This window comes from Corvus cornix, chromosome 4A (genome assembly GCF_000738735.6).
Source record: "Corvus cornix cornix isolate S_Up_H32 chromosome 4A, ASM73873v5, whole genome shotgun sequence".
Taxonomy (NCBI): Eukaryota; Metazoa; Chordata; class Aves; order Passeriformes; family Corvidae; genus Corvus; species Corvus cornix.
This window is the reverse complement of record NC_047058.1, coordinates 10,438,107-10,454,044: the sequence shown is the minus strand read 5'-3', so window position 1 is coordinate 10,454,044 and position 15,938 is coordinate 10,438,107. Positions and strand designations below refer to the sequence as shown.

At 35.9% G+C, this 15,938-nt stretch overlaps 1 protein-coding gene across 3 annotated transcripts in view; it reads left to right on the top strand.

Annotated features, from left to right (window-relative positions):
• The window catches only part of THOC2 (THO complex 2), a 50,519-nt gene that overhangs the window by 6,964 nt on the left and 27,617 nt on the right, over nt 1–15,938 (top strand). For all 3 annotated transcript variants that reach the window (XM_039571795.1, XM_039571793.1, XM_039571794.1), the window contains exons 3-12: nt 250–341; nt 1,479–1,530; nt 3,604–3,674; nt 4,372–4,493; nt 5,280–5,413; nt 6,989–7,155; nt 7,818–7,910; nt 10,272–10,427; nt 13,333–13,505; nt 13,651–13,846. In XM_039571795.1, the coding sequence (XP_039427729.1) occupies nt 250–341; nt 1,479–1,530; nt 3,604–3,674; nt 4,372–4,493; nt 5,280–5,413; nt 6,989–7,155; nt 7,818–7,910; nt 10,272–10,427; nt 13,333–13,505; nt 13,651–13,846 (1,256 nt within the window). The remainder of the gene's footprint in view (nt 1–249; nt 342–1,478; nt 1,531–3,603; nt 3,675–4,371; nt 4,494–5,279; nt 5,414–6,988; nt 7,156–7,817; nt 7,911–10,271; nt 10,428–13,332; nt 13,506–13,650; nt 13,847–15,938) is intronic.

The following is a 15,938-nucleotide window of genomic DNA, read 5'->3' as shown; positions in this document are numbered from 1 at the left end:
TTTTACTGTTATTCCATGAACTCTCTAGAGAAGGTGAATCGTCACTCACTTTATGCTTGTGTGAAATCTTAGATATTGATGATTGATTTTAATCTATCAGTGATAACAAAGTAATCCCCTTTATCGGTAAGGGAAACATATCCCCTTTACTTGTCCATTGTCTGAAGTCGACAGCAAGTAAACATTGCTTTAGCAGTTAGATAAAGGATTATCTAATATGTTCCTTAATCATCTCCTGTCTTTCAACAGATATCCAGCAGGCTTTGTACGAGCTTGCTTACCACGTTGTCAGAGGAAACTTAAAGCATGATCAAGCTTCTAATGTTCTTGGTGATGTCATAGTAAGTATATATTTGTAATAATTGCATACTTACTAAAATCTTTCTTATAAAAGTCCATATGAAATCTAAGCAGGAGAATATTCAAGAGATTTTTCTTTTGCATGTCTAAAAAGTCATTCTTGTCAAGTTCTTTTTCTTCATTTGTGTGTACTTGATATATATGTAGACTGGCAGCGTTTCATTTTTTCCCTCTATTTTTCATGGTGAGGAAGAGATGTGTTCATTTCAGCATAAATTAAAAATTAAGCCATTTTTTAAGGGCACGTGAAGACTGAAGTTTTTAATAAATGCTAGAAACAAATGTCACTTGCTCATGCAGCACATCTGTGATGCCACCTACTGGTTTTTATAACAATGTGACAGTGTGTGTGCCATTTTACGGTTGGGATGTCCAAGTTCTGTGATGGCCTTTGAAATAATGCATTAGACTTATTTTTTGTTTGAGAAAGGTTTTTCTTAAAATGCTTTGAATAAGTAGAGAAAATAGGGAGAAGAGTAATTTCCTCTTCCAAGCTCACCAAATATCGCTGTTTCTTAAAAAAGCAAACTAGGAAAAATACATTAAAAATCTTCTAGAAATGATTTCTTATTTTTGGTAAGTTGCTGTATGGAACATTAAGGAAAAATGTGTTGCAATAATCTAGTTTAACTGTTTCAGGTTTTTTGAACTTGAGCATTGATGTTGAGGGAAGGCAAGGCTGTAGGGCACCTTGCTATTGGGGTGGTGTGTGAAATGTTGCACCTATGGTTGCTGTAAGAAATAGTAATCTGTTTGGTGCCTGAGGAACTGCAGGTCACTGTCCGGGCTGCTGCTCCTCACACAGGGTGTTCCCTTGGGCTAAAGAGTTGGAGGGAATAACCAGGGGGTTTTGTCCCTGGTCACGAATTACACTTAAATTGCATTTCAAGGTTATGGGGTTTCATGACATATCAATAATTAGTACAGCACTTATATTAGATATTAGTCAATAATTAGGCATATTCATTATTAATATGAATTATGAATAATAGAAATAATATGTATTATTAATTAATTGGAACTTTATGATGAAGTGTTGTTTTATACAATGCAAAAATTTTCTAAGCATGCATATTGGAATTTCTGTATTTGTTAAATGGGATCTTTTTGTTTCTTAGGAATTCCGAGAAGACATGCCTTCTATCCTTGCTGATGTATTCTGCATATTAGGTAAGTTGGGTTCCCTTCCTTTCAGCATTGCAATAGATTTGGAGAAATTAATGTTTTGTGTATCTGCTTCTTGAAGAAATTTCATTAAATCTGTAAAGCATGACTTCTCCTTACAAAGCATGTATTGACTCTTCCTCAGTGTATCTGTACCTCACTTGTTAATGTCTTTTCATTCTGCTTTGTTCTGTTATAGTTTCCAGAAGTTTGCCTATTAAAGGCAGTGGAAGTTGATCTGCCAAGAATAGTTAAAGGAGCTAGCTTGTAAGAATGTTGGATGTTAGCTAATGGAATCAGTGACTTAGTGATGTTATCATTCTTAAATATTTTAAATAGAAGTTGACTTACTGGTAGGTAGATCCTTTCTCCTCAGAATGTGTTCTATAAATATTTTTGTCTGTACAGTCACTGTTAGTGAAATGGAGCTTATGCTAATTGTCCAGAAATCTAAAGGCGAGTGGCATCAAGTCACTCTCTGCCAGCTGAGCAGATGTGCGCGTCTTTTTCTGGTGATAACTTCTGGATTTTTATGTTGTAATGTTGATCTAAAGCTGTTCTCTCATGTTTTTCCTGCTTTAACTGCTTGCAGTTTTTGTCTTGCTCCAAGTCTGTGTTTTTCAACAAATTTCAGAAAGTTCTTTTGCTGGTCTGGTCACCACAGATCCTGTGTGTTCTTGTATGGAAGGAGTGAGGCATGTGCTGTGCTGTGGTTGCCTGTGAAGAGAGGCACCTCATTAAGTTTGCACGTGCAGCTTTGGTTTTATACATCTGAATGATAAATTTTCACTTTGTTTTTTTCATACTGTTTAATTCTGTGTCCTTGTATCATCATTTTGTAATAACTAGTTTTCGTAATGCAGTATTACACTGATGTCCTTTTCTTTTTTAATCTGCATTAGAACACTTGAATTAGCTGCTTCTTGCACTACTTAAATAACTGAAACTAGTGTATCTGTCTTCCTTTTTCTGTTTATTTTTCTTTTCCCCCTTTCCTTTAAATTAGTGTGTAGCCAAATGCCATCCTTTCGCTAATAGCAGAGAATAGTATGGCTAAGGAGCTAGGTTTCAAACTTTGGGACGAAGGACATTTGACAATTTCTTGCTTGTTTTCTCTAACCCGTTTTTACTCTAATCAGTATTTGCTGCTATCAGGATTTTTTTCTCCAATTCCTTATGTGTTTCAATATATGAGAATTTTGGGTTTTCCACTCATCCACATTCCCTGGACAAATTTTTTACTGTAGCTTGTTCTTTGGCTGAGAGTCTTGGTTGCTAAGGTCCAGGCTGATCTGGCTGGTCTGTTGCCTCCACTTCTACCCTGCTGCATCACTGGTTTTCAGTCTCTTTAGGGTCTTCTTTCTCATATTTTTGTTGCTGATGTTTTCTCTACGGGTCTGATTTTAATGTGGGTATGTGTGGTGGGTTTTTTGTTTGTTTGTTTTTTGTAATATCTGCCTTGCATTCTTTTATGGAGTTTTCTACTCCTTTTGCAGCTGCTCACTTCCTGTAATGATGTGCTTTTTTAAAACTGCTTTAGAAGTTTTGCTTCCCTGGCCAGTGTTCCATAGCCTGTCTTCTCATAGGAGCGAATTGCTTTCAGTAGTTGACAATACAGAAGAAATTAATGGTAATACAGAACCATAGCTGGTAAAAGACTGCAGACAGACAGTAAATGGTAGTTCTCTGACACCACAGGGAAAGAGATTAGAACGTTACCTTAAGGCCAGGATCATGCAGTTCTCTTCAGCAGTTCATATTTCTGGTTTTGTGCTTATTATTGATCTTTGATGCTTGCCATAAGTATTATTGCAACAAAGAGAAGGGCAAGAAAAATTACTGCAGCATTCCTCTGGTTTCTGTTTTACCTTTTCATGAGACTTGCGGATGTGTGAGAATTGTTGTCAAAATATTACACAAACCACATGGGGAATGAGTGGGTGGGAAGTGGCAAGAAGCTACTATGTTATCAATAAGTTGCTTTGCTTTGTGTTATCATTAGCAATTATCAGAATAGTTACTAAAAGAAGAAACTCTCAAATTATCAAGTAATGTTCTTTTCCCCATCTTCTTTTGTAGATATTGAAACAAGTTGTTTAGAAGAAAAAAATAAGAGGGATCATTTTACACAACTAGTATTGGCCTGTTTGGTAAGTTGCACCTAGGAAGTCTTTTGACAAAATTGCATGTCAAAATATGACAAGAAAAATAAGAGTGTTGAAGCTTGATTTTTCTTTTTTTTCCTCTGGAAAAGACTGTAAGAGTGTTTTCCAAATGCCCAAATAATTAAAAAATTCATCTCCAAAGTGTTGTGATAGAAGAATATAGTACAGCTCTCCTTTGAGATCTTTAAAGAGTTTTGAGGTAACTTAAAATTTTCTGCCTGCAAGTTCAACTGAAACTTTGCCTGTGAAGCATGCTTTGAGGTGCACTTCTTTATGCAACTTCCTCTTGTCTTTAGAAGTAGCATTCACAAATGCATGGAATAAGCTTGATTTGTAGGAAAGTTCTGAATATGAAAACAAGACTTCTTTCCCAGAATATGAGAATATGCTTTGTAAATACGCAGTTCTTGGTAGTAATGTCCCTGGGTGCTATGCAATGTATACTTGGTAACCAGCAATTAGCCTAAGGCTTGTTTCTTCAAGGTGCTCTTGTATATAAAATTTACCACTGTAAAATTCTAGTTTCAGTTAATAGTGTCTCAGTTTTGTCTGCTTCTGTGTTTGAAGCAAAATGTAAACTTTTTCCTGTTGTAGTCAGAATGCACATGTAACATAAAGTAATTGTGTGGTTTCTAGGTCTTTGTAATTGACAAATTTGGTGTATGTTTTTGGTGTTTTTTAGTATCTTGTATCTGACACTGTCCTAAAGGAGCGTTTAGATCCAGAGACGCTGGAGTCACTGGGACTTATCAAGCAGTCTCAACAGTTCAATCAAAAATCTGTTAAAATAAAGACAAAACTATTGTAAGTTTTGGGGCAAGGGTTGTTTGGGGAGTGGGTGGGGAGGGACAATGATGATTAGTCTGGTAACAATGTTTTCTACCAAGTGCAGTGTTTCTTTGAAGATACTCAGTTTTCTTTGGGAGATATGTTTTGTTGCACTTCAACTTGCCATTGACAAAAGAATTTTGTTAGCCTTTAGTTTTCAGACTGTTGAGAAGTATGCAATCTTTCCCATGTTAGATATGGCTATTGCTACAGGGATTCCATATATGCAGGTTAATTAGTATTTATTTGTGACATGTGAATTTACAAAGTATAAGAAAATTAATTGTTGCTCTTGCATCAGTTAAGAATAGGTTTTGTTTTCATAACTAGGCAAATATCGTTATTTTAGTTTGGGCAACATAGGTTATCCTTTTTTGGCGTATGTTTGGTTTCTGTCTCTGCATCCAGTGTTTCAGTCTCAAAGAACATCACTTGAAACAAGAATAGGTTAAGGACGGACTGCCACAGAGCAGTTCTCCAGAGTAGTGTGTAGAACAAGCTTTCCTGTTAAGTGTAAGTCTAATCTTTTTAATGGTCTGCATTTGAAATGAAAGAAGAGCTAGATTTGTTTGGAGAGTGCTTGCTACCCTGCAGGTATTCATTTACTGCATTTAATAGTTTTTGCAATAGCTCAGGTAAGTGACAAGTTGTTAAAAATATGTTCAAAATTAGCATTTTTTAGTATAGCAAATTGCTAAGAGCATAAATAAGCTTCACTGGATGCATGTTACACAACAGTATTTAATTTCTGTTCATTTGCAGTTATAAGCAACAGAAGTTTAATTTGCTAAGAGAGGAGAATGAAGGTTATGCAAAGCTCATTGCGGAACTGGGTCAAGACTTATCTGGAAATATCACTAGTGATTTAATCCTTGAAAATATCAAATCTTTAATAGGTAAGGAATTTATTGAAAGAATATGGGCATTGGTTTTCCTATATGACCTTACGACTACAGAGAGTAGATCACCTTGGATAGAATTATAGGGTCTTGAAATTCCTGTTTCTGTGGAAAAATTAATTTTGGGAATGTTGTGTAGGCATACTTAACCCTAGATACTGAATTTATGGTGTAGCCTCAGATATGCATGCTGTGATTTTTGACATCTTTTGAAGATGTGCTTGTCGTCTCAGCAGGCAGACTGGAGCATAACAAAGTAATGCTTTTTGCTACTGAATGTATCAGTTCAATGAGTGAGCATTCTTTTGTTCTTGAAGATGTTGAATGAGTGATTCCTTGTGAAGACCAATGAGAAGTAGTAACTGTTCTTCTTTTATCTAATTCTTTTAGTGATTTTTCCATGTTTTTAAGTTGAGTCATGATGAGAATCTCACAAAGTGCAAAATGTTAAAAACAGGAAATATCTGTAATTACCCTTGTTTTACACTTTCTTTTTGAATAATGAGTTCTGTACAATCTATTGATGTTTGCACCAGTGCCTGTCTCATGTGGTGCCAGTGCAGTAATGGGCAAAAGGCTATACTGCCATTTTATACAAAAAATAATTTTTCATTTATCAAAGTGTTTTGCCTGAGTGTCAAATGCGTGTAACAATAATACTTACTTTGGGAGGAATGAAGAGAATAGGATGGTTTTGCTAGTTATTACAGTGAAAAAATACTCTCAATTTGAGGAATTTTGTGATAAAACATTTTTATTTCTGGAATTTTAGGAATTGCAAATAGACTTCCTACAATGTGTCAATTCTTTTAAATTGCAGTAGGTTCTAGTGTTAACGGAAATGGCTTTTGGGAAGGAAAGACTGATGCAGTTATGTATCTGCATAGTGAATGTGCCTGGATAAAACATGTCATGGCACAATGAAAAAAATATCTAGGTGTGGATTTTTTGAATAAAAGTAGTGTTTCTGCCTCAAGTATGTCTCCTGGAATTCTGGTGGAAAAGTTTATATAGTAAAATACAGGTATGATTTCAGCATTAACTGACCTGATCTGTATCTTTGCTCTTGCTCCCCTTCAAATAAAGAAGCTGTTCTCTCTTCTGGTGGCAATAATGCTGAATTGACAGGGCAGTACCAACAGGAGGATCAGGGTCTAGCTCAAACCGGAACAGTTTTTGGGGTGTAAAATAATTACTAGCTGGCTGATCTGTGTGACTGAATGAATATATGTGGCAGCACAAGGGAAGAAGCAGCAGCCCTTGCCTTTTGCTGGCTCTGTGGTGCTGGGGAGGTCAGGTTATTAATTATTAAATGTTCCCTTTTAGGTGTTAATTTCTACTTTTGCTGTAATCTGGGTTGGAAGTCCTTTTTAGTATTTTTGCCTAGTTCAGTATTCAACAAGTCAAAATGATCGGTGCTGTATTTATCCAGATTATTTTGCTATTGATAAATCAGGCTCAAGTTTAACTGAAAAGAATAAATTTTTAAAGTTAATGCATTTGTGTTCTAGAAACAGAATGAAGATGAAAATTAGCAATGTTAAACTTTTCTGCTCTATCCTTCTCCACTAGGATGTTTCAATCTTGATCCTAACAGAGTTTTGGATATTATCCTAGAAGTCTATGAGTGCAGGCCTGAGTATGATGATTTCTTCGTACCACTGATAGAGTCTTACATGTACATGTGTGAACCTCAAACTCTATGCCATATCCTTGGGTTCAAATTCAAATTTTATCAGGTAATGTATTTCTGTTCTTAATTTTTGGGTTTCATGGTTGGTGGTTGAACTGCAGTTGGTAATAAGATTTTCTGCAGGTTTTTGTTGGTTTGGTTTTTGGTTTTGTTTTTGGGGTTTTTTGTCCATATAAATTAATTTTTAAGTTGTAAATTTCTGGTATTAAAAGCAATAATTTCATTATTTGAGTGGGAGTCTCTTACTGTATTTTGCAGGAGAATGCTTAATGTTCTCTTAAAAGAGCTGAAAATAATCTTGGTACCTTCTACTTGACCTTGTAGAGTCATGTAAGGACTGGCATGAACAAAGAGACTGTACATTATAAACAAGACTTATCCCCAGGAGTGAGGAACATGTTTGCAGGAGAGTCATGGTTGATATTAGATATTATACTCAAGGGGGGTTTTTAAAATATATAGCTAGGAATTGCATACAAGCGCCGTAGGGTGTGAAGACAGTTTAAAGTTTTTGTTTCTGAAAATACTGAATGTGTATTGCAGTTAAATCTAGTGACTTGGGAGTAATAGCAGTTAAATAACATGATAACAAGGAGAACTGTGGGTTAATATATTTAATTTGAACAGGAATTGAGTGGTTCCTGTTCCGTGACCTTCTGCTGTGGTCTGATTGCTTTTTTCTTAAATTTCCAATGTTGTCCATTTTAGGATCCAAGTGGTGAGACCCCTTCCTCCTTATACAGAGTTGCTGCTGTCCTTTTGCAACATAATCTCATAGATTTGGAAGATCTTTATGTTCATGTAAGTGACAGTACTACTCTGCTAGATGCCAAAGCTAAGGACATTTGAAAAAAAGAAAATCAGATGCTTTACCCTATTTCTAAATTTTCAGATTCATGATATTCTGTGTAATACCTGTAGGTTTACAATATTTAATGATTTAAAATTTTCAGTGCTTTCTTAATGCCATGTATTCAAATAAGCACACATTGAAATATGAATGCTGATAAACTTCATTTGAATTATCTGTGTAACATCCTCCAGATTGTTTATCTTCTGGCGGAGTAGGAAGTTGGAGGTAAATACCCAAGTAACCTTCCTTAAGAGCTAGACCTTTTGAGTTTTGCTTGACAAGCTCAGTTTTGGAGAAAAGTGGTAGTACAATTAGCTCCAAACATTCTTTTAGTTTAATAGTAGGGTTATTTTTTTAAAATGCTTGCATGTTCCTGAGTAGGCCTCTCATTCTCTACAAGAATTCTGACCATTTGTTAGGCTGAAGGAAGGATGTGGACTTACATGTTCAGATACAGTCAGAGACTTATTCTCTGTAGTCTGACAGTCTTATCAACCAACCAACATTCCAGTTTGATGAATGGTTAATAGAATGTTGTAGTTATCAGATTAATTTTACATTATACAATAATTTTTAATTTCAGAATATCCATGGGTAGGCTTAAGAAATTTTAAGACTCAGCTCTTCCACTGAAATCAAGGAAAGAGTTCTAGTTATATCTGTGGAAGGTTTGGAAGCTAGTCCTGCCATTAATTCGTGTGGCATTTCATAGCCTTAGTGACAATCTCATCAATATTGACTCGTCAGTAACTGTCTCTGGCTTCATAGGAGTATTTTGGCTGAAAATGTGCTGGGTGGAGCAAGAGTAGGAGTGCATGTCTCAGATAATTGGTGTGGACTGAGGAATGTGTGATGATAATGCTTGTTTTTTAAAGAAAGTTTGTAAGCTTACGAAACATCCTGACACTTGGGGTTACAGTTGCCTGTGCAATCTCAGCTCAGGCTTGTGCTGGTATGGGCGTGTTTTCCGTCAGTCTCACGGCTCGAGGGTCCCTGCAGTCATTTGCACTCTTCACCTGTGTGATGGTGATTCTCAGTCTCATTCCAGAATCTCTCTGCCAGTCTCTCTGTCTTTTGCATATTTGGAATGGTATATATTTTTTTAAATCTCTTTTCAGTTCAGGCTTAATTTAACTTGCTATGAAAATTTCTGTAAAATAATTAGCGTGTAGGTGTTGAGTCTGAAGGGGTGCTCATACAAGAGCACTGCCAGGATTATCGCTCATATTAAGAATGTTCTCCCCACCTCTGCCCTCCCTGCCCTTCCAAGCCTGTAAAAACTGTTCTCAATTAGTGTGTGTATACACACAGCCATATAGAATGTATGGCATCGTGGAGATGCAATTTACCCATTGAAATTCCACTCTAGGTGCTTCTTGGTGAAGTTTAGTAGGTTTCCTGTGTTTTCAAAAAATGCAGATCCTTAAAACTTTTACCTTTCCAAGTGGGATTTGTTCTTCCCCAAATTTCTGTGAAATGGAGGAATTCTTTCCTCCTTCTATAATCAGTTTGGGCAAAGAAAAACCAATAAAAATTTTATCTTATTAAAAACAGTAGAAGAAAAGATGACTGTATCAAAGAGGTCATGACTGCAGTAAGTTTTGATTACTTACTTGCAGGGAGAGTGTGATCTTGGTTTCAGGAGCTAAACTGAAGTTTGTCAGAAAAAACCCCTTAATTTCTGAGTGTAGCTTTATATTCCTCACCCTGATTATTCTCAAGTACAAGACTATGCTGAGGTTTTTTCATACTAGGTACTTTTATCTTTTATCTAAGATGGTTTTTAAAGAACAGATGTTACATGTGTTTAATCCACATTGCTCATAAATAAAAAATTTGCTAAGCTTTAAATGGTACTTCTTTAAAATAAAGGTGCAATCAAAATGTGTGGCTAAGTAGATTAGCTGTTTTTCCATGATGATTAAATTTTTCTTCCTGTTAGATGAGCAATATTTTGAATATTCATTTGGATTAAGGGCACTGAGTTGTGTTAATGTTACTATGGAGTATGTGTGTAATTGTCACCATAAAGCTAAAGGTGAATGGTAAATGAGAGGGCAAGGGGGCTCAGACAATGAATGATTGTGAAGAAGTAGAGTGATATTATTTCTCATGAGTCCTTGATTTCAGAGTAGTCTGTTATTAGTGTAATTCCCTGTTGGGGATGGTGGTAGCAAGGAAAAGGAACTGATTCCCTGAAAGACTGTCTGATTAGTAACAAGAAAGGACAAAGTTCTTCTCCAGGCTCTGGTGATCCACAGTAGCAGTTGGTCACTTCAATTTTCAGATATAATGTTCTGTTTTTTCAGCTTCTACCAGGGGATAATACCATCATTGAGGAGCACAAGCGAGAGATAGTGGAAGCTAAACAAATTGTCAGAAAACTTACAATGGTCGTCTTATCATCTGAAAAGACTGAGGAAAAGGAGAAAGAAAAGGAAAAAGAGGAGGAGAAAACTGAAAAGGTGTGACTGAGTAGCTTTCTTTTCAGTAAAATTATTTCAATTACGTTAAACAAAACAATTGTTATAAAAACATGCTTGTATTTATTTGAAAAACAGTTATGTACTTTTTGCATGGCTTGTATTTGTCTTCCAACCGCACTTCTGTTATATTGAATGTGCAAAAATGCATGGTTTGGCATTTGTTCTGGATTTCTGTACATAAAATATTCTTGCTTCAATGGCTAGTTGATTTCTTCCCTCCCTTTTTGTTGTATTGGCGCCACTAAGTGTGTCCAGCATTCATACACTTCACAACATTTAACAACTGCACTGCTAGGGTTCATGATAGTATAATCCTAGCTGATTTCATAAAAATAAAGACATGAGTAAGAGTTTATTCCTTATTTCTCTCAAGAATTGGGACATAAAGAATTGCCAGACTTAGGAATGTTATAATTATCCTGCATTGTAGAAAAAGCTTATAATTGAAGATTTTTAGTTGTAACTGTTCACTGTGCTCCCTTTAAACCTGTATCTCCATATGTGTAAATTTATACTCTTCATTTAAGTTCCTACTATATCATATTCATGTTGGCCTAGGTCTGATTTGATTTAGTGTGTCCAAGCTTTACTTTAGAAACTATTTAATCTCTTAGGGGCCATTCTGTTGTCAGCTTCATCTGAGTGCTTAAGTACTTCTTAAATGGCTTATTTAAAACAAAAAAGAAAGAACAAGAAATGCTTGATATTTGCTTTAAGTGGCATGCTGGAGTTGGGGGGAGGGACCCATCAGTCTTGATAGTTTCTGTTCTTGATTTTCTGTATCCTCTTGGGTTCCTTATCAATCTGGTTTGTCTACCTATTTCTACTTCTTCTACTCCACCTTGCTTCTGTTAATCTCTGACCTTCCTTCCTCTTTTCATTTTTCTTCCTTGGCTTGAAAAAATCTAATTCCATTTTCTTCCCTCAGGCATCTGATACAGTCACTGCCTTCTGGCTCTCAACTGCAGCCACAGCTGCTGCGTAAACCAATTTTCACTCACTTGAAATTTCTGATCCCCCTCCCTTTTGTTTTGGTCCACCTTCTCTGCAGTCAGATGGGGCTGCCCAGAATTTTTTGAAGTGTGCTTGTCACCCTGTTCTGATAGAAAAATAAACTCTTGATGGGACTTGGGGAGTGTATGCATTTCAAATAATGTCAGAGGAACTTAAGACAGTTTTTATGGCTAAGATTTAGAATTAAGAACTTGGGAATTTTAAGCTCTAGCAGAAACTGCAGCATTTTTCTGAAGGATTAAAATGACAAAGTCTGAGCCTGTGTGATGGGAAGATTATGAACTGTACTTAACAAAAACCAATTTCTGTGCCTGCACACACTGTTGTGCAATAAGTGCTGTTTCTTGAAAAGCTGGTTTCTGTGTTAAAAGTGTTTTTGTATGTGCTTAGCTGTGCACTTCGTAGCAGTTAGGGGAGTAACTGCATGTGAAAGCTGTTGACAGTCTAGGTACATTGTATCCAGCATGTCATGTTAATGTACTACTTTTGATACAGTATCATGGAATAAATGCCTGCATAAGGAAAGCAGTGTTTAACAATTACTGACCTGACTTTTCTTCTAAATCCTCAAAGTGCTTATTTTGTGTGGTTAAAATTCATTATTATCTCAGGACTCCAATATGAATAATTTAGTCTTGACAAATGTGCTACCTACTTTTTCCCTTTAAGATGCATTTGCCATAACTGTGTGATAGGAGATCTGGACAGGTCAGAGTGTGGGCAGCAAGAATGGGTCTGACAGCAGTTCCAGACTGACCCCTCTGTGCCAGGCGTGTCTTGGCTTTTGGAGAGCTCATGTCAGAACTTGATTACCCAAAAGTCAAACATTGTGTGAGCTCCATAAGTTCAGCATGAATAGAGACCTTATAATTTTGTTTTGCTCTGAAGCTTTTCTCTGCATGTTACCATGTGCTGTGCTATTTTCTATTTTCAAAACTATCAGAAAAATACTTGCCAGTGTTAAAGTTTTAAAAGGAAAAAAAAAACCCACTAAAAAAGCCACGCAAACTGTAGAACCACAGGAGCGTCTGTTTTGTAATTAATGATTGTTCTTGTCAGTCAGCCTTCTCTGCTTGTGTGGTTTAAATAAAATTATATTTTCCTTTAAAATAATAAACACATTTTGTCCTAGATTTATAGTCTTCCTTCCCTGGGTGTCATCTTAGCCTTGTAGTTACTTACAGCTAGTGTTCCTTACTGTTAGTCACATAAGAGTAGACTTTTACCTTGGAGGCCAGGGAAAACCAATTTATAACAATAAAATATATCAGTACTGTGCCCCTGAAAAAGTGCTTCAGGGCATGATCTTAATTTTAGAGTCCAATTTCCTCTTAAGCTGTATTGCGAAGGGAAACTTTGTGTAGACTTGCACTTGAGTCTCCTAGAATAGATGCTAATGTGAAACATGGTACAGGCAGACTAAGATAGAGAAAGGGTTTGAATGTGGCTTAGCTTTTATTTTATTCTAATCTGCTTTTGCAAGAGAAGTTTGTGCTTTTAGACCCAGAAAAACACACAGCATATACGATTCTTAAGTGCTTGCATTCTTCTTAAAATGTCCTGTAAGGAAATAAGCTGCAATAGATTGTGACAGTTTGAAAAGTATGTGATCAGACGTAAATCAGACAACTTAATAAATTTCTGTTCTATTTTTAACTTTTTCTTTGGTCCAGATGTTAAATTCTATGTGGACTGGTTTATAATTTCTTTTGAAGTTTGCTTTTTGTCTGAATGTCTAGCTAAGTTTTATTTTGCATATGTTTTTATTACACAGTTAAAATACAAGGCTTTTTCTCTAGCTGTGGATTGCTGCTTAAGGAGAAGTATTAAGGAGGCTTTATGAACATATTTTTTCTTTATTATCTTGCAGCCTCCTGATAATCAGAAACTTGGCTTATTGGAAGCCTTATTAAAAATTGGTGATTGGCACCATTCACAAAGTATTATGGATCAGATGCCTCCGTTCTACGCTACTTCGCACAAGCCGATTGCGATCGCGCTTTGCCAGCTTGTCCACGTGACAGTTGAGCCTCTGTACCGCAGGTAAAGTAACAGCCACAATTCTGCTGCTACACAGGGGAAAAACAATTTCTTTACAGTGTGAATTCACTAATAAGCTTAATTATAGATACATTTCTAAAATTTGCACTTCTATTTCATGTGAAATGCTGCACATTTTATTTTTCAGAGTTGGTGTACCTAAAGGAGCTAAAGGGTCACCAATTTCCTCTTTGCCAAACAAGAGAGCACCAAAACAAGCAGAGAGCTTTGAGGAATTGAGAAAGGAAGTGTTCAACATGCTTTGTTACCTTGGTCCTCATCTGTCCCATGATCCCATTTTATTTGCAAAAGTAGTACGTCTTGGAAAAGCATTTATGAAAGAGGTTGGTATGAGACAACAGCTGGTCAAAACATGAAAAATACCAATTATTCTGATGTCAAAAAATGTTTGTCTTGCTAATTGTGTGATACTCAAATGCTGAAACAAAATTTTGACTAAGGACAAACTTGGAGATTCTTATTTTAACTTTTGATAAATTTTATCATCTAGAGACATCTTTATGAACAACTTTAGGCACTTTAGGTTTATAACTGAGGATATTTAGTGATATCTAATTTCTCATTATGGTATTCATATTTTAAAATATTGCCTCTGTGTGTATAATTAAAAACCCAGCAGACATATGGTACTGACTGCCTGGAACCTTCTACATTTTTACTTCAACAATGTAGTCAATGAAGATTGATAACCTAATACATGTGGAGTGCAAATAATTTCAGCTTTCTGTTCTAGCTGTTAGGTTTCTTGGGAAGCAGGGGATGTTGCATCCTTTTACTCCGTGTTTTTTTTTCTCCCCCCTGTTCTGCCTAGTTAAAATGCTGCTGCTATTGATCTTGTGTCAGTGACAAATCTTTAGATGCTGCTAAGGATGAGTTCGATGTGGAAGCCACTTCAAGTTGCCACCTTCAGAAATAAACTAATCTCTTGAGATGGGTTACTGTCTTTTGGCCATATCTTTACTGTGTGTCTATTGAAGGATTGGCAGTATGACCTGTTTTAAAAGGCTCCAAATTGAATTTATATTCTGAACTCCCTTAAAATGTGCTCAGTAGTTCAGATTGAGGCTAATGATTTCTTTTGCTACTTTTCTGGCAATTTGCTATTTAACTAGCAGTTTCTGGTTTATTCTCAAGTCAACAATAGGGGGGTTTAATTTTTTTTTTTTAAACAGCTCAGAGAAACTTTGGAATAAATATTTTTTGAATTACTGTTATTATCAATGAATGACCAGTCCACTTCCCCAAAACTTAAAAGTCATGGGTTTTATTACCCAGCATTTTATTTTAACTTAGGACCGAAAATTGGAGAGGTTGATTGATCTAAATGGTACTGGAGGGGAAGTTTTCAGTTTTATAACTTTTTTTTTTCTTAAAAGTATTTTTATTTCAACTGTAACTAATAAATATTGGAATGCTCATAATTCATATACTGCCTGAGGGGAGGCTTTCATGTACAGCTGTATCTGATGATGCAGAGCTAAGAACATAGGTAATTCTTTGGATTGAAGATATTTTTGTTCAACAAATTGTCAGGAGAATTTATTCTTGTTAGGTTCCAAGATGCAGTGATAGGGTGAGAGACCTACAGTAACTTTGGGTGTCATGTAGTCTTTATAATAAAATCATGGAAACTTTCCCTACTCCATATCTCTGTATAATTTCTTGGCAGTTTCTCATCCAGACTGGTAAGATTTCCTGATGATAAATACTCTACAGCATGGTCATTTCTTGTTGGTCAGTGAGAAGACTGATATCACTTCAGTGATAGCTATGTTGCACTGACAGTGTAGTTAATTTGGAAGTTATAATTTTAAGGGACTAATGCGTTTTATTGTTGTCAGCAGACTATTAGGACTACTTAGTAATTCAAATATTGAAGGTTGGTGAGAAAGCCCTTGTTTCTGTGGATATGTACAGTGGAATGGAGATTACTTGGTTATAGGAATCTCTTGTGCAGGTTTACTGTAAATATACTTTTATATAAGTTTAATGTGTTTCTGGCAAGAATGAGCAACATTTTAGCTATTTGCTCTAGGTTGGAACTGTGAAGAAATTCGTCAGTGACAGAGTGGTTAAGGTAACATAGGGAAAGTTATTTTTAATGCATTGTTGCCATCAGCATGTTCTAGTTGTGAAACTACATTTAACACACAGTAGAAATACTTATAATTGAAGGTAATTTGACTCTAAGTTTACCCATACAGTAGTTTAAAAGTTAGACTACTAACACTGCATTGCAGCTTTCATGCTAAAGTGTACCTTTAAAATAATTGTGCACTTACTGGTGTGATAGCTTAATATGTTTTTCATGGTGAGTGGAGCAAGCAGAGAGAAAAAGAAATTTAATAAGGAAGACTAAAAGCTTAAGAGGGTGTTACTGAGAGAGAAAGATGGGGCAATAACCTATGGCTGTTG